The sequence below is a fragment of the Dendrobates tinctorius genome, unplaced genomic scaffold, assembly GCF_039654945.1.
Source record: "Dendrobates tinctorius isolate UK_male_01 unplaced genomic scaffold, ASM3965494v1 ptg000032l, whole genome shotgun sequence".
NCBI lineage: Eukaryota > Metazoa > Chordata > Amphibia > Anura > Dendrobatidae > Dendrobates > Dendrobates tinctorius.
The window spans coordinates 2,161,109-2,180,655 of record NW_027361700.1 but is presented as its reverse complement, the minus strand read 5'-3'; the positions used below and the strand labels follow the sequence as shown (position 1 = coordinate 2,180,655).

General features: G+C 42.3%; 1 protein-coding gene across 1 annotated transcript in view; it reads left to right on the top strand.

Annotated features, from left to right (window-relative positions):
* The window catches only part of CNTNAP1 (contactin associated protein 1), a 205,859-nt gene that overhangs the window by 133,267 nt on the left and 53,045 nt on the right, over positions 1-19,547 (top strand). Inside the window, exons 11-14 of the mRNA XM_073572312.1 lie at positions 5,037-5,143; positions 6,421-6,540; positions 7,295-7,498; positions 9,577-9,733. Coding sequence (XP_073428413.1) covers positions 5,037-5,143; positions 6,421-6,540; positions 7,295-7,498; positions 9,577-9,733 — 588 coding nt within the window. The remainder of the gene's footprint in view (positions 1-5,036; positions 5,144-6,420; positions 6,541-7,294; positions 7,499-9,576; positions 9,734-19,547) is intronic.

Sequence of the window (19,547 nt, the reverse complement as noted above, 5' to 3'; positions counted from 1 at the left end):
CAGCAGGACTTGGCAGCTGTCCAAACTGCCAAAAGTACCAATACCTGGTTTAAAAACAACTATCACTGTGCATGATTGACCAGCAAACTCACCTGACCTTAACCCCATAGAGAATCTATGGGGTATTGTCAAGAGGAAGATGAGAGACACCAGACCCAACAATGCAGATGAGTTGAAGGCTGCTATCAAAGCAACCTGGGCTTCCATAACACCTCAGCAGTGCCACAGGCTGATCACCTCCATGCCTCGCCACATTGATGCAGTAATTGATGCAAACGGAGCCTCAACCAAGTATTGAGTGCATTTACAGAACATACATTTCAGTAGGCCAAAGTATTTTAATTTACGGAGATGATGACTTTTGGGTTTTCATTGGCTGTAAGCCATAATCATCAACATAAACATAAATAAACACTTGAAATAGATCACTCTTTATGTAATGACTCTATATAATATATGAGTTTCACTTTTTGTATTGAAGAACTGAAATAAATTTACTTTTTGATGATATTCTAATTTAGTGAGAAGCACTTGTAGTAGACACCAATGCAACACAAAACACATAAAATACACATAAATAACTGTCTTCTTCCAGAGGTATGTAGTATGCTTTCTTTTCTTTACTGGTCAGCACTGACCCCGATCCTATTAGGTTGGGACCTGGATCAAAAAGTGGATGTTCTTTGGGCCCACGGGGCAACACAACAACAGTTGCCCAAACAATTGAAAAGCATAGTCCGAATGTTGATCATAAAATCTTTAGAAGTACATGTTACCTTTATAACATCTTCAGTAATGACTCCTCCTTTACTAAATCATCCTATATGTTCAAATGGGAAACAGACTTGGGCAGGTCATTCACTCCAGAACCGTGGGAAAATGCATTGGATTATTCATATTCCTCCAATATTTCCATGCTACTTCATAAATCCTTTTTTAAACTCTCAGCCAGATGGTACTTCACTCCTGTCAGGTTAGCTCATTTTAATAACAATTGTGCTCCTTTATGTTGGAGAAATTGTGGTCAACAAGGCACTTTATTGCATATCTTTTGGAATTGTCCTAAAGTAAGGACTTTATGGAAGCAGGTCTCACTGATCGCAAGACTATTCAATAAAAAAATTATGATCACTCCACAGATGGCCCTCCTTTCAATCAAGATGGAGAGTTTCAAACCTGCCCATAGAAAACTCTTGATTCACATTTTTCTTGTATTCAAAAATTCCATTGTTTTTTTTTAAGGAAAAATACTCTACCTCCTAAGTTGTACTACATCATTGAGAAAACCTCCTTACATACTGTAGTTCTTTAGAGCTTAGATATGTTTTAGCTGACAATTTCCATCATAAATATCTTAAAAAATGGGATTATTGGACCTCAGTTTCCCCTAGACTTCTGTCTCATCACCAAATCCACCTAAATATTGTTTGTCTCTTTCTTATATATGTGGTAATATTGTGGGTAACAAAGCCCATCTCATAATTTGTTTAGTTGCTATAGTTATACTGTTACATTGTTTTTTTTTTGTTTATATTTCAGTCAAATTTCCCCCTATTTCCCAGTATTTCTGTCTGGTCGTCTGCGGCCATGAACACAAGGGAGTCCTGAATCATGTGCATCTCCTGATCTATTCGAGCACTGGGCTAAAGGCCCCTTTACACGTATCAATGTCCCAGCGATCCCACCAATGGTCCGACGTGGATGGGATCGCTGGGACATAGTTAGCTGATCGCTGGTGAGCTGTCACATAGACAGCCGCTCCAGCGATCTGGACCAGCGAGCAAGCTGGTTTCAATGTAAACAGCGGCTCTTAGTTACCCGCTGTTTACCTTGCAAACCAGCGTCCAGCGTCGCTGATCGCTGGTCTCTCGCTGCCACATGCAGCGATGCGTGCTGGCCAATGGGAGACCAACGATCAAAAAACGGCCCAGGACGAGGAGCACGATCAGCGATACGCAGCAGGGGGGGCGGTCGCTGATCCATGTCACACACAGCGATATCGCTGGCAAGATCGCTGTGGCGTCACAAAATCAGCGATCTCGCTGGCGATATCGCTGTGTGTGACGGGGCCTTAACACACAATTGCACAACTGAAACAGCCATGCCCACTTGCCTCTTCTTTTGGTCTGGTTCAGGTATTCACTTTAGTTCACAGGTTCTCATGACCCAGGTCCCTTTGATTTGGGACCCCTGAATGGAGTGTCCAAGTTTTTTTTTTTTAAATAGAGGTGTACAGGCCAACACATCAACAGCTCCAGCAATCCAGGAGCACAGTCAATAAAGTCCTGAACTGGATGGAGCATCGGGTCATCCATTTTCACCCCTCCGCTTTTTCGTGAACAACAGTTCCTTTACTTGCACACTGATGCATACGTGGCAGGCTCACAATCCTTTTGAGCAACATCCATGTGGACAAAAAGGACTTGGAACCCTTTAGCAGTTTACAGTTCCTTAATCCAGCCAGGGGCTGCACAAAAAACAAAACAGGTAGGGGAAACACAAAAAATCTTCGGCCCCTCATTACATTACATGCTGGGTTTTCTAACTGCAGTCCACAGGTACGCGGAACAGTTCCCTTTTTTTTTTTTTTATAGTGCAACGAGTACAACCAGGGTTTTGCAGAGTAGACTCCTCACCTACGACCACCATACTTTGCACTGTGGCAGCGCTTAGACCCATGTCTCCTTTACCTCAGATCTTTCCACATACACAGCGAAATATGCCCCTTGGGCCATATACACTCTAGCTGGAGATCCAGCCATCTCCGACAGGCCCATGGTCTTCGTGCCTGCAGTGGAGGTTGAGCTGCTGAAGGCGGTCTCTCCACTGCTCTTCCTGGAACGCCCTGTAGGAGTCTGGGGTGTAGTGGCTCTGGCTGCGGGCATTTTCCACCGAGGTTGGATGGTCGCTTGGGGGTCCCCACCTTCCGGCCGCACCCGTGTCACTGCCACTGAAAACCATCCCCATGGCCCATCTTCTTTCACAAACTGGACCCAGTTTTCTGACTGGAGTATGGTTAGGTAGCACAAGGAGCTGGTGTTGACATACATCTGGTCCCTGGGCTTCGCTTCCTGAAGAAGCCATAACCCCTTCTGACTCCCTCCACCCACTTAGCCTTGGCGGGGTCTGGGGTCAGGGATTCTTTCTCCATATGTGTCTGTGGTTGTAGTATTAGGGCCGCCTCGTGAATGGGCACCTCTTTGGAGGGCAGTGAGGTACTTGCACTCCGCCAGCAAGGTCTTCAGATGCAGGACCTCGGCCACATAGAGATGGTGGTTTTTGCTTTTGGCTCAGGCTCCGATTCCTTGACTTCTTGTGGGACCTTTTGTGTCGCCAACCAACCCATCCACACTTCCTCCGACTGCCAAACCAGCAATCTCCTCCACTCAAACCTTCCTAGTCGCCCGCAGAATGGCACACCGTACCACCAGCCATCTCTTTCCGGGACCAATGCATGCCACTTCATGATCTCTTGCTCCCTCTCCAACTTCCCATAACTGGCACGGTTTCTTCTGCATCCTGAGTCCCGTTATGGGCCATTCTTTCACTTTGTGCAGTCCACCCTGACTCACCTTCCCGTTTCTCAAATGTTCCTGCCCGTTTCCGGGGCCACACTTTTTTGGGGCGGATCTTCTTCTTCTTCACTCTGCCAACCTCGGTCACTCACTGCTGTGGGCGTGCACATTTGGTTACGGCACTCCCCTCAGTAGGTGTACTTTATGAAGGGCTGTATACCGATTAATGCCTTTTTGCCTCTGGTGCACCCATGATGGGTGGGTCCATCTCGCCGTTTCTCGACACTCACCGTCGTCTTACAGTTCATGCTTCTGGTCACCATCTTGGACCGCATGTCAGATTTCCTGTTGTCCTTCTACCGTTTGACCACAAGTGACTGCTATTGTTCATCTTGATATTTTGCTGCAATTCCACTTGTTACCACAGGAGGCTGCTGATGTGTCCTGCAATTGCCTTTTACTAAGATTGCGGATTCTGAACTTGTCGAATCCATCTTGATTCCTGTTTGGGCCTACTTAAAGCCACATAATTCCCCATTCATTGCTTTAGTATTGTGTCTAGCTGTTTATTCTAGCTCAATCTCCAGCTCCTTGTTCTGAGAACTATCTTACCCGGACTGTTCCCACTTCTCTACGGGTTGTTACTACAACTCCTGCTACTAGCAAGAACTTCTGCTACTGCCTGCTGTTTCTTTCTGTGCTTCTCCGGCTATTGAACATGAAGAGGAAGTCAGATCAGCTGCAGTCCTGACTTCCTCTTTATGTCCAATTCGTATGAAGGCAGGGCCAGTAACGCCAGTGCTGACTAGGTAACGGGCTCACGTGTCACGTGGGGTTGCAGCCCCCAGTTGTGAGTTTTGCCAGGCTGGTAATCAAAAATACAGGGTAACTTACGCCTTTTTTAATTATTTGTTTACAGCGCAGGAGCCGGTTGATGAAAACTCTCATCAGCCGCTCCTGCTTTCGCTGTTAGTAGCGTCATTAGGCATCAGCTGATGTGAGCAGTAGTCCCATCAGCTGACACCAGTGACCAGAGGTAAACTTTATACCTCCAATCCTGGCTGCGAGCTCACGCTGTCTTTTGACAGCGTGGGACCACGGCTGTCTGACCGGCGCTGTTGATTCTACCACCGAGCAGAAGCAGTGTTTGCCGCACTGTCATGTACACGATAGTGTGGCAAACACTGGATGTTCGGGCACCCCATTCAAGTGAATGGGGTCCGGGTACTGTTCTGGTACCCGAACCCACACTTTTTGTAACTATTCGGCCAAACCCGCCATACCCGAACATCCAGGTGTCTGCCCATCTCTAATGTTGGACTACCACCAAGACTTATTCAAAGGATTTCTGTATACCAACATGTTACCATTGAGAAATCCAATTAATCTGGTAAAAATGTTGAGTCAGAATGCCAAAACTAGCTTCAGCACCAATGGTTTAAAAATTACATACCTCTGATTAAATGATATTATAGTTCTAGATAACAGACTAAATGAAGTTTATTCTTATCACAACTTTAGGTGTAGGCCAAATTTATGTGAACATGGGGGTCGCTGTTATCAATCCTGGGATGACTTCTTCTGCATCTGTGACATGACGGGCTACAAAGGAGATACCTGCCATAAATGTAAGTGCCCATTCTAGCCTCAAATTGAAAATCTAACTCTGGTTTAGCAGTGTTTAATGAATTGTATTGTATCTACTAAATCGTGTTGTGGTTGTCCAAAACGAATGCATGAGCTTCGTAATAATGATAACCTTCAAATTTTATACTGAGTACCAGTAAGAGCCAACTGTCATTTATCAACTAGTATTTTTTTACATGTCAGGTAAGGGTATATAGGTGAAGGATGTAATTTATTTAATTAATATTAAGGTTTCTTAATTTAGAGAAATCTGGACAAAAAATTTCATCATTGGCATTACTGAGTTCAGTCCACCATTAATTTTTTTTAAAAATGAAGGCGCTGAAGTGCTATATAGTGTGCTCAAACCTCTTTAATGCTATAGAGAGATATAATTTATTAAATTCTTGGACATGTCCTTTTAGACAAATCACCCGTGCTTTTACAATATTGTGTTACCAATGTTTAATAATACACTAATGAATAGTAATGGGTAGTGCAGAAGGAGGTTGAGCATTTCAAAGTTATGAAAACAGAATGAGGTCCAAGCTCATAAACCCAGATGATAAAGTCTTCTGTCTATTGAATAGCAGAATATTAATTTGAAGGGTTTACAGATCCAAGACTAAGAACCTACCATGAGCATCTGCTGGCACTGTGTGCACTATTTCTTCTGTGGCATGATGACAGCTAAAATGCAGCTGCATGAAACAGCTGCAAAACTTGAATCTCTGCAATGTAACTGATACAGGAAAGATGTATATCTTTGTACCGTGTTAGCCACTAGATAGAAGAATAATGGATCTACCTGTGGCAAAACATTTTTGTATCCCCGGTCATAGCATGATGGACATTAAATTACTTGTATTAAAAAGTAACTTCAAGTCTCAGAGAGACAGAATATGACTATGAGGCTGTTGGATTTGGGTCAGGAGACCTGTGGTCAATCCCATTACTTAAAATATGTATTCCCATCTCCAAGATTTTATCCCAATATGTAGTAGGTGTAATAACAAAAATAATATTATCAAATACCTCCAATTAGAAATGTAGTATAGTTCTTCTGTTTCACTATGTCGCTTACCCCATGTGCAGTAGCTTAGGTCTCCATGGTTACGACAATTTGCTAATATGGTTACGACAATGGTAACGACAATTTGCTAATATTATTATTACACCTACTACATATTGGGATAGGATCTTGGAAATGGGAATACCCCTTTTAAGGAATTTTATGCTATTCTTGCCTACAAATAATCCATTAATATTTGCCTTAAAGCTCTCTTCAAGGAAAACTGTGATTCCTACAGAATCAGTGGAAAATACTCTGGCAATTACACTGTGGATCCTGATGGCAGTGGCCCTTTAAAGCCGTTTACAGTCTACTGTGATATATCTGGTAATGTAGTCACAATTATCCACATTAACAAATTACAGTGGGGAAATTGCTACTTCCTCTCCTAAAATTAGGTTTAGCTCTGTTGCTGTCACTGTCTGTCCAAAAGAGCAGAGATTATGTATTACATATCATTCAGGAGGCTTCTCCATCACTGCTTTCTATAGATGTGTTTGGGGGATTAGAGGGCAAAAAGAAGGAAGGAAATAAATGTGAGAGGATGAACACATACATCTATGGGAGCAATGTTAGTCAGTAACAATTGAGAAAAACATTATCAGATTTGTCACCACATTTCGCAATGCAAACTGTATACATTATAAAATGAGGGCGTTAATAAGCGTATTCAGTTTCCACCCATCCACTTAGCCAGACTGACAGCTGCAGCTTGTGCTGATCAGTGTGAGTTCTTACCAGCCACAGGGAGGAGGCACATTGAGGAGCTGTCAATCAGGCTAGGTGTGGGGAGATTGAGTTAAACTTTCAGAAAGGATTATACTGCCATTGTGACATGGATTTTTCAAAGTAAATACACCAGCCTCCTTGGGACTGGGATAACTACTAATGCTTGCAGCTCATATTGTGAAATTTGGAGATAGATCTATTTTTAATTACAGTTGCACAAATTGGTAATGGTAGAGTAAACCACATAAATACTGGCAGTTACTGCTAAGATTGGAGAAGAGACATAAATTTATAAAAGCTGGTAATATAACAATGAATTTATAATTGCTTTATACATTTCAAATCTTGTCAGAGGAAAGAGCATGGACAATTGTACAAAATGACCGATATTATCGAACCAAAGTTGTCGGTTCCAGTCCTGACCAGCCGTTTCTGGGGGAGGTAAATTACTGGAACGCATCCTGGGGGGAAGTGTCGTCACTGGCTAATGGATCTGAATACTGTGAGCAAAGGATAGAATACTCCTGCTATAAATCCAGGCTCCTGAATACACCAAGTAAGTAAAAACCAGGATTTGTGTCACAGAAAACACAGTTCGGAATAAGCTTGTATTATTAATACGACAGTAAAACTAATATACGCTCCTATCTTGAACAATTCAGGCTTATCTAATTCAAAAAGGAAAACATTTCTTATATGATAGCCTTTTCTAGGGGATACTCTGGTAAAATCCCTATTTGTTGGAACTATTAAAATAGGCTGAGCTGATCATAAAATAACCCCCTAACCTGATAATGATGAAGCGCTGTAATGTCATTATGGTGCTTGATCCTGGGATTTAACCCCGCACCACTGAAAATTTACTTGCGGGTTATTTGGTGTGAAACATGAATAGTAAAAGAATATATTTAAAAAAAAATGCTTTATTCAATAATTGCTTCATAGTTTTCATTGTTTTTAAAGTGAACCTGTCAGTACGATCTACCATCCTAAGACGTCTATATGAGAATGCTGATCATAGAAAGTTGAAGAAAATTATACCTGATATCCAATATCTTATTCCCAAGAAATTCATGGTATACTTATATGCAAATGAGCTGTTAAGAGCTATGGGCCGGACACTGATCTCCGAAGACTCTGCCTCCAGTGCTTATTATAAACTATTAACCACCTTGGATGTATAGGTACATCTAAGGTAGTCTCCTTGCATTTGGTAGGGGCTCCGGCTCTGGGCCCTCATCTTTCCCTGATCTGATCAGCTGTCATGTGCCTGTAACAGCCGTAGGTGGATTTGAGATCCACCCGCAGCTGTTAACAACTTAAACGCCGCTGTCAATCTCTGCAGTTTGCCGCTGTCAATCTCTGCAGTTTCAATTCTCCTAAGGAGACTATTGAAGCCAGTAAAAAGTATAAAAAAAGTTTTAAAAAATATTATAAAGCACAAAAGTTTTGCCCCATTCAAAATAAAACAATTAAAAAACAATAAATATATTTGGTATCACTGTGTTCAGAAATGTCCGAACTATCAAAATATAAAGTGAATTAATGCAATCTGTACATGGCGTAATGTACAAAAAAAAATCAAAATGCCAAAATTTCATTCTTTGGCCGCTGCTACATTGCTATAAAATTCAATAATGGGTGATCAAAAAATCGTATCTACCCCAAAATAGTATAAATGAAAACTTCAGCTCACTTGGAATTTTTTTTCCCTGTTTTCCAGTGCACCATGTGGTTGAAACAATGGTGTCATTCAAAAGTACAATTCTTCCCGCAAAAAACCCACGTCCCTCATATAGCTATATTGATGGAAAAATTTTAAAGTTATGCTCTGGGAAGAAGGGGAGCAAGAAACGAAAACACAAAAATGGAAAATCCAAAGGTGGTGAAAGAGTTTAATGAAAGGGGGAGTGATATGTAACGACTGACAGTCTGCTTTCTTGATTTACATGTCTCCCACTGATAATGCTCCACTTTCTTTTAAAATATGCTCTGGATGCCCATAGATCTTTACAGCTCAATTACATATTAAGAAAAACATGGATTTCTCTGGAATAAAATATTGGATTGCAGATATCAAGGTATCAATTTATTAAACGTTCTATGACCTGCATGCCCGTATAGACGACTTGGGAGGGTAGCTCCTACTGAGAAATTCCCTTTAAGCTTGAAAGCAGACATAGGTCCATTGAGTTCAACCTCTAATCTAACGTGTTGATCAGAAGCAGCAAAAACTCCTTCAGGCAGGTGCTAATTGCCTCATAATAAGCAATTAAATTTCAGGTAATATAATTATTGTTTTGTTTTATTTCTTTCTGTTGACCCACAATTCATAAGAAATGTCTAATTTTCATTAGTTGATATTCAGTAAATTTACCGTACATTGAAAACTACTTGTGTTAGTTTCACATTATTTCAGTGACCATTGTGGGTTTTTCTTATTTTAACAGAAAAAAAACAACAATTTTGTCCATGTGTGTACCTGCATAGATTATATAATAAGAAATTTTCTGCAATTTGACCGTGTGTAGAAACAAAAAAATGATATTTAGTCCATATGCTATTTAAACGCTTTGTAAAGGTTAAAGGGAGGACAAAATATATTTTAACCATTGACATGTTCTGTTTTAACAGTGGGATTACCATTCAGCTTCTGGATGGGGCGGAATAATGAGAGACATTTTTACTGGGGAGGCTCTAACCCCGGTATTCAGAGATGTGCCTGTGGATTAGAGAAAACATGTGCTGATCCAATGCATTTCTGTAATTGTGACGCTGACCATCTTCAATGGTTTGTATAAGGATTTGCACTGGGTTATAATTCACTTGATATGACATAACTTTGATCCATAGAGTGTTTTACAGGAACGATAACTCTAAAAAAATTATTATTTTTTTATATTAAATGTGGAACCTAATTGTGACTGTAGAAACCTTCCTTCCATTCTCTGATAATATGCATTCTATCAAATTTGAAGTGACATCATTGAGATTCCGGATAACTAGGTTACCAGTAGGCCCTTTAAATGGGTGTTCAAAAGAATGCTTTTATGGTGCCTCAGAATGCTCTAGAATAACAAATTATGCTTAGCCTCATCCATCTGCCATTGTTTCTGTCCCAACGTTTGCCTGGTCTGATTCCTGACCTTATCCTCAACACAATGCAAATGCCTGGTACCATCCGTGAAACACCAACTCCAAGTGCCCACACAGCCAATTACTGCCCGTGTTAGTTACTCACCTGAGACAGCGATTAAGTGGGAATTTCTGGTGTGTTGAGGACAGTACCAGGAAGCTGAGACCAGTGGGGATCAGATGAGCCCCAGAGCACAAAAAAAGAGAATCTGGATGTCATGAAACCCCATATCAGGCCCTCCAATAGGTACAAATTTGCCTGCTGCAAAGACCTAACTACTTAAAGAGAATGTATCACATTTATTTTTTACTAATTAAATGGGTTGTCCAGCCTTGGTACAAATTTGCAGTCATTGTAAATACAGTGTGCGCACTGTGAGGATTCTCTGGTGTAGTATGCCATTTGCACACTTCCAGCCACATTCCAACTAGATGCTGCGAAGGGTTGACTCACTCAGCTGCTTTCACAAGTAGACAGAGGAACGCTTCTTAGGTAACTAACCTGTTGGTTTATTAAAGAACAGCATAAACCATAGCAGGGTTCAGTAAATTAAACGTGGCCTTTCTGGCATAATGGCAAAACCACAGATAAATCATAGCAAAGTCCTTATATTTGAGGGATTTGCCCGCTCAGACCCGCATATGTCTTCAGCGCCTCCTGGAGCCACATCTGGAGACTTTCCTCTCCAAACCACAACACAGAGAAAGAAAAAACCCAGCGGCTGAACATTTAACTTCCCAGCCACACCCTTGAGGTGGAGATATGGTGAGTAGGCAACCCGCCCATCTCTGACCTACTCGCCTAAAAAAAACCAGTCCCTTATCATGGCTGATTAACCCCTTCAGCACATAGCATGCTGGAGAGAAAATTATGGGTTCATGGAAGAAAGCAACCTTCGTGACACATATCTCCCCTCGCATACAGCGCCAGTGACCCTGTCACAACGCGTTCGGCCTTGCTCAATACACTTGCACTGAAAAAGATGCACCCATCTATTCGGCACGTGACCGCATGGATGCAAATCATATACTTCCCCTCTCCCGCTCTCTGACCACAACCTTCTTTCATTCTCTATCAAGAACTGCCAGGCTGCTCAGGTCACCCCCACTGTCCATACTTATAGAAACATACAGGCCATTAACACCCAGAAAGAAGAACTTGCAGTCTTCATTGGCCCCTATCTCCTCCCTCTCATGTCCTGATTCTGCATTGAATCATTACAATGAAACACTTCAAAGTGCCCTGGATGAATTTGCACCTCTTATATCACTTTGACACTTTTCATTCTCTACTCAACCCAAGAGTACAGGCCCCAACCACGGAGCTTCGAGCTAACGATCTGGCCAATTACTTCAAAGAAAAAATTGACCAGATCCGACAGGAAATTATCTCTCAATCACCTCATACCATGCACTGTCATGCACTGTCCTCCCTCCCCAACTGCATCTAGCTCACTCTCTGATTTTGAACCAGTCACAGAAGAAGAAGTAAGCAGGCTCCTTGCATCTTCTCGCCCAATCACTTGCACCAGTGACCCATTTCCGTCATATCTCCTCCAGTCCCTTTCCCCTGCTGTCACCCCTCACCTAACTAAAATATTTAACCTCTCTCTCTTTTGGTATCTTTCCTTCTCATTTAAGCATGCCATCATACATCCAATACTTAAAAAACCATCCCTCAACCAAAACTGTGCCACTAACTATAGACCTGTCTCTAATCTTCCCTTTATCTCTAAACTCCTGGAACGCCTGGTCCACTCCTGTCTTATCCGCTATCTCTTTGATAACTCTCTTCTCGACCTTCTCCAATCCGGTTTCCGCTCTTTACACTCTACAGAAACTGCCCTCACTAAAGTCTCTAATGATCTACTAACAGCTAAATCAAATGGTCATTACTCCATGCTAATTCTCTTGGATCTCTCTGCAGCATTTGATACTGTGGATCATCAGCTCCTCCTCACTATGCTCCGTTCCATTGGCCTCAAGGACACCATTCTCTCCTGGTTCTCCTCCTATCTCTCTGACTGCTCCTTTACTGTATCTTTTTCTGATTCCTCCTCCTCTCATCTTCCCCTTACTGTTGGGGTTCCTCAAGGATCAGTCCTAGGCCCCCTCCTTTTCTCTTTGTACACTGCCCCTATTGGTCAAACAATCAGTAGATTTGGTTTCCAGTACCATCTCTATGCTGGTGACACCCATACGCTTCTTCTCCTGACATCACACCTGCCTTTCTAGAAAACACCAGCGATTATCTAAACGCTGTGTCTAACATCATGTCCTCACTATAGCTGAAACTGAACCTGTCAAAGACTGAACTCCTTGTGTTTCCTGCCGCTACTAATGTACCTATACCCGACATTGCCATTTCCGTGTGTGGTTTCACTATTACTCCCCAGCAACATGTCTTGGGGTCATACTTGACTCTGAGCTTTCCTTTGCCCCCCTCATGCGATCACTGGCTCGCTCTTGTCATCTGCACCTCAAAAACATTTCTAGAATTCAACCTTTTCTTACTTTTGACTCTGCAAAAACTCTTACTGTTTCTCTTATTCATTCTCGTCTCGACTAATGTAACTCTCTTCTAATCGGTCTCCCTCTTACCAAACTCTCCCCCCTCCAACACGTCCTGAATGCTGCAGCCAGGATCATAATCCTCGCCAATCGTTACACCGATGCCTCTACCTTGTGCAAGTCATTACACTGGCTACCCGTCCACTCCAGAATCCAGTACAAACTTATTACCCTCACCAACAAAGCTCTCCATGGCTCAGCACCACCCTACATCTCCTCCATCATCTCAGTCTACCACCCTACCTGTGCCCTCCGTTCTGCTAATGACCTGAGGTTAGCATCCTCAATAATCAGAACCTCCCACTCCCGTCTCCAAGACTATACACGTGCTGCACCAATTCTTTGGAATGCACTTCCTAAGTCAAAACAATTAGTCCCCAATCCCCACAATTTTAAGCGTGCCCTGAAAACGCATTTATTCAGACTGGCCTACCGCCTCAGCACATTAATCTAATCTATCCCTGTGTGGCACAGTCAAAAGTTTTACCATAACCAGATTCCCCGCATCATGCTCCCGCATGCTTTATGCCTCCATTAGCCCTCTGTGTCTGTACTGTTACACACTTAACATTATGGCTGGTCCGAACAATCAGGGCAATTGTTACCACCCACCTTTCGTGTCTCCCCTTTTTCCTCAGATTGTAAGCTTGCGAGCAGTGCCCTCATTCCTCTTGGTATCTGTTATGATCTATGTGATTATTGTTATGCTGTAATGTCTATCATCTGTGCAAGCCCCCTCTGAAATGTAAAGTGCTGCAGAATATGTCGGCGCTATAGAAATAAAATGTATTATTATTTATTATACTTCCGATCAAGTGCCTGCTCTTGACATCGGCACCAGAGAATCCTTGCAGTGCGCGCTGTGTGGATTCACAGGTCTGTAAGTCACATAGAGTTACTGCAGACTTGTACCCTAATGTCGGACAACCACTTTAAATGAAATAGTCTCTACAGAAAAGGAATTATGGCCAGAGTGAAACGTGTTTGTTAGGCTAGTTTCACATTAGTGTTTACGGCCGCACTGTCGGGCTGCGCACGGCTGCCGCTAAGCCCCGCCCCCTGCCGCACCTCTGCCGGTAGCTCCGCCTACGGGTGCATGATGCTGCATGCGTCCTGCGTCCCCTATCTTTATCACTGGGGAGGCAGGCCGTGCGCAGTATGCGTTTGGCGGCGCATGCGTCCTTTTGACGGTGCGCCGAGCACAACCAAAATGCAACAGGTTGCATTTGGCGCTGATCGGTGCACCGTCAAAAGGACGCATGTGCCGCCAAACGCATACTGCGCACGGCCTGCGTCCCCAGTGATAAAGATAGGGGACGCATGCAGCGTCATGCGTCCGTAGGCGGAGCTACCGGCGGAGGTGCGGCAGGGGGTGGGGCTTAGCGGCGGCCGTGCGCAGCCCGACGCTGCGGCCGTAAACGCTAATGTGAAACTTGCCTTAAGCTTCATTCAGAACTCTGCTTTTATGTACATTTTCTTTAAGTGTTTTTCACCCAATATAATATAATTTTGAAGATGGTGTCCGAAAAAAAAAAAATCAATCAAGGAGACATGTCCTTTTTTGATCAAAGTCATGGATCAAAATTATCCATCAATGTGCAGTTTGTGATTAATGGGAATCTGTCAGCAGGTTTTTGCTATATAATATGAAGACAGCAGGAGATAACTGTAATTTGTGTTTCAGCCCCCTATGTGTCACTTTTTTGGCTGTGTGCTGTTTACTTACAATTATCACCTGGGAATTATTACTGCCAGATTGGTGCTCTTGTGAGTAGTGGTCAACTCTGACCCCTTCTCTGATAAGCAGCTTGTTGTCAATAGAAAATGTACATAGAGAGTCTGGTGTAGGCTGGATTAGTTTTCTGAGCTTTGCTATATGCTGCAACTAAGAAATCTGATTGTGTCACAACTGCTGCACCCATTAAACTAAGTGATATACACCGTGTGCAGAATTATTAGGCAAGTTGTATTTGAGAGGATTCTTTTTATTATGGAATAACTACTATGTTCTCAATCAACCCAAAAGACTCATAGATATCAAAGCTTAATATTTTTGGAAGTTGGAGTGGGTTTTTTTAGATTTGGCTATCTTAGGAGGATATCTGTTTGTGGAGGTAACTATTACTGTGCATAATTATTAGGCAACTTAATAAAAACCAAATATATACCCATCTCACTTGTTTATTTTCACCAGGTAAACCAATATAACAACACAAAATGTAGAAATAAACATTTCTGACATTCAAAAACAAAACAAAAAAAATCAGTTACCAATATAGCCACCTTTCTTTACAATGACACTCAAAAGCCTTCTATCCATAGATTCTGTCAGTTGCTTGATCTGTTTATGATCAACATTGCATGCCGCAGCCACCACAGCCTAGCAGACACTGTTCGGAGAGGTGTACTGTTTTCCCTACATGTAGATCTCACATTTTATGAGGGACCACAGGTTCTCTATGGGGTTCAAATCAGGTGAACAAGGGGGGCATGTCATTATTTTTTCGTCTTTTAGACCTTTACTGGGCAGCCACGCTGTGGAGTATTTGGATGCATGTCCTGCATGAAAATCATGTTTTTCTTGAACGATACCGACTTCTTCCTGTACCACTGCTTGAAGAAGGGGTCTTCCAGAAACTGGCAGTAGGTCTGGGAGTTGAGCTTCACTCCATCCTCAACTCAAAAAGGTCCCACAAGTTCATATTTGATGATACCAGCCCATACCAGTACCCCACCTCCACCTTGCTGGCATCTGAGTCGGAGTGAAGCTCTCTGCCCTTTACTGATCCAGCCTCGGGCCCATCCATCTGGCCAATCAAGAGTCGCTCTCATTTCATCAGTCCATAAAACCTTAGAAAAATCAGTCTTAAGATATTTCTTGGCCTAGTCTTGACGTTTTATCTTATGTTTCTTGTTGAAAGGTGGTCGTTTTTCAGCCTTCCTTACCTTGGCCATGTCCCTGAGTATGGCACACCTTGAGCTTTTTGATACTCCAGTAACGTTTCAGCTCTGAAATATGGCAAAACTGGCGGCAAATGGCATCTTGGCAGCTTGACGCTTGATTTTCCTCAATTCATGGGCAGTTATTTTGCGCCTTTTTTTATCAACACGCTTCTTGTGACCCTGTTGGATATTTGCCATGAAACGCTTGATTGTTCAGTGATCACGCTTCAAAAGTTTGGCAATTTCAAGACTGCTGCATCCCTCTGCAAGACATCTCACAATTTTTGACTTTTCAGAGTCCGTCAAATCTCTCTTCTGACCCATTTTGCCAAAGGAAAGGAAGTTGCCTAATAATTAAGCACACCTTATATAGGGTTTTGATGTCATTAGACCACAACCCTCCTCATTACAGAGTTGCGAGTCACCTGATTTACATAATTGGCAGTTGGCTTTCAAGCCTATACAGCTTGAAGTAGGACAACATGTATAAAAAGTATGATGTGGTCAAAATACTCATTTGCCTAATAATTCTGCACACAGTGTATCGGAGACAGGCTCACTTTCCCCATATTATGCTACTCTTAGATTAACCCCTTTACCACCAAGGGTGGGTGGTTTGCACGTTCATGACCGGGCCAATTTTTACAATTCTGACCACTGTCCCTTTATGAGGTAATAACTCTGAAACGCTTCCATGGATCCCACAGATTCTGACATTGTTTTCTCGTGACATATTGTACTTCATGTTAATGGTTTTTCATTCAAATAACTTTATTTGTGAAAAAACTGGAAATTTGGTGAAAATTTCGCAATTTTCTAACTTTGAATTTTTATGCCCTTAAATCACAGAGATATGGCACACAAAAAAATTAATAAGTAACCTTTCACATATGTTTACTTTACATCAGCACAATTTTGGAACCAAAATTTTTTTTTTGTTAGGAAGTTATAAGGGTTAAAAGTTGACCAGCGATATCTCATTTTTACAACACCATTTTATTTTTACAGACCACATCACATTTGAAGTCACTTTGAGGTGTCTATATGATATGATGATGAAAATACCCAAAAGTGACACCATTCTACAAACTGCACCCCTCAAGGTGCTCAAAACCACATTAAAGAAGTTTATTAACCCTTCAGGTGCTTCACAGGAATTTTTTGAATGTGTAAAAAAATGAACATTTAACTTTTTTCACAAAAAAATTACTTCAGGTCCAATTTTTTTTATTTTACCAAGGGTAACAGGAGAAATTGGACTGCAAAAGTTATTGTGCAATTTCTCCTGAGTAGGCTGATACCTGATATGTAGGGGGAACCACTATTTCGGCGCATGGCAGAGCTCAGAAAGGGACGCCATGTCACGTTTGGAGAGCCCCTGATGTGCCTAAACAGTGGAAGCCCCCACTAGTGACCCCATTTTGGGAACTAGACCCCCCAAGGAACTTATCTAGATATGTGGTGAGATTTTTGAACCCACAAGGGCTTCACAGAAGTTTATAACGTACAGCCGTACAATTAAATCATCTTATTTTTTCCACAAAAATGATCTTTTCACCCTCAATTTTTATTTTTCCAAGGGTAACGGGACCCCAAAAGCTATTGTGCAATTTGTTCTGAGTACGCTGATACCCCATATGTGAGGGTAAACCATTATTTGGGCGCATCGTAGAGCTCGGAAGGGAAGCAGCACCATTTGACTTATATGGCTGTAATTGAGAGCGGATGCCATGTCGCGTTTGGAAAGCCCCTGATGTGCCTAAACAGTGGAAACCCCCCACAAATGACATCATTTTGGAAACTAGACCCCCCAAGGAACTTATTTAGATGTGTGGTGAGCACTTTGAACCCCCAAGGGCTTCACAGAAGTTTATAACACCCGGGCATGAAAATAAACAAAATCATATTTTTTCCACAAACATGATCTTTTAGTCACCAAAATTTTTATTTTCCCAAGGGTAACATGAGAAAATGGACCCCAAAAGTTGTTGTCCAATTTGTCCTGAGTACGCTGATACCCCATATGTGGGAGAAAACTACTGTATGGGCACACGTCGGGGCTCGGAAGGGAAGTTGTTGTGAACTCATTTTCTTGTCTACCAGTTGTGAGTTCTCCTTCCGGGCTCCCTCTGGTGGTAACAGGAGGTAGTGAGGTTGATTTAATTAGTAGAGATCTGCCACCTGATGATGAGGATAACGATTGGATCTCTGGAATCTCAGACTGGATTTAAGACAGCCGACGCCCTATTCTGGTGCTGGTGATTCCTTCTGGCTTTTCAGGTCTTGGTTTTCAGCTGTGTTCCAGTCATCTCAAGCTAAGTGTTTCTGCCAATGTTCACACTTGATTTTGTTGGTCTATTCAGTTTTTTGTGTGGTCAGCCAACCCCGGCTGGGGCTGTGCTGAATTTCCACTCTTATTTATCTGTATTTGCCAATTTGCTTTTTGTCCCTTATTAGATTGGCCTCTTTTTTGCTCTGTCTCAGAATATTTCAGAGTGCTGATATAGTGGGAGAAGACTAGTGACTTCAGGGTTAATTTTGTTATCAGAAGTGTTGGACATTATTTTTGTAGGGTTTTTTGGGCAGATTGCAGACAGTGTCTTTCCTTTCCTGTCCTTCCTAGTTAGTTTGCGCCCCATCATTTGCTCAGCCTATTTTCCTGCCTGTGTTTGTGTTTTCATCTTGTTTCACCGTCAATACATGTGTGGGGGCTGTGTCTATTCCTTTAGGGTCTGCTCTGGGGCTGTTAGTTTTCCCCTTTTCTTGCTTTAGGCTTATTTAGTCCTCCGGCTGTGACGAGGCATCTAGAATCATCGTAGGAACGATCCACGGCTGCTGCTAGTTGTGTGGTTAGGATCGGGGGTCTGCAATCTGCATAGTTACCATCCTCTCTGGTTTTCTGTGACTTAGCTTGTTTACTTTTCCTCCTCGGTGACCCATTCATAACAGGAAGTAGTGACGTTTTGGAATGCAGACTTTGATGGAATGGTCTGCGGGTGTCATGTCGCGTTTCAAGAGCCTCTGATGTGCCTAAACTGTTGAAACTCCCCACAAGTGACCCCATTTTGGAAACTAGACCCCCCATGGAACTTATCTAGATGTGTGGTGAGCACTTTGAACCCTCAAGTGCTTCACAGACGTTTATAACGCCCGGACGTAAAAATAAAAAAATCATTTTTTTTTCCACAAAAATGATATTTTTGCCCCCAATTTTTTATTTTCCTAAGGGTAACAGGAGAAATTGGACCCCAAAAGTTGTTTTGCAATTTGTCCTGAGTAGGCTGATACCCCATATGTGGGGGTAAAATACTGTTTGGGCGCATGGCAGAGCTTGGAAGGGAAGGAGCACCATTTGACTTTTTCAATGCAGAATTGGCTGGAATTGAGATCAGACGCCATGTTGCGTTTGGAGAGCACCTGATGTGTCCAAACAGTGGAAACCCCCCCAATTCTAACTCCAACCCTAACCCCAACACACCCCTAATCCTAATCTCAGCCCTAACCCTAGCCCTAATGGGAAAATGGAAATAAATACATTTTTTTAATTTTATTATTTTTCCCTAACTAAGGGGGTGATAACGGGGGGTTTGATTTACTATTTATGGCGGTTTTTATATTTGGCAGCTGTCACACGCTAAAAGACGCTTTTTATTGTAAAAATAGTTTTGCATCACCACATTTTGAGACCTATAATTTTTCCATATTTTGATCCACCGAGTTATGTGAGGTCATATTTTTGGCGGGACGAGATGACGTTTTTATTGGTACCATATTCGGGCACGTGACATTTTTTGATCGCTTTTTATTCTGATTTTTGGGACGCAGAATGAACAAAAACCAGCATTTCAAGAATTTCTTTTGGGGGGTGCGTTTATACCGTTCCGCGTGCGGTAAAATTGATAAAGCGGTTTTATTCTTCGGGTCTGTACGATTACAGCGATACCTCATTTATGTCT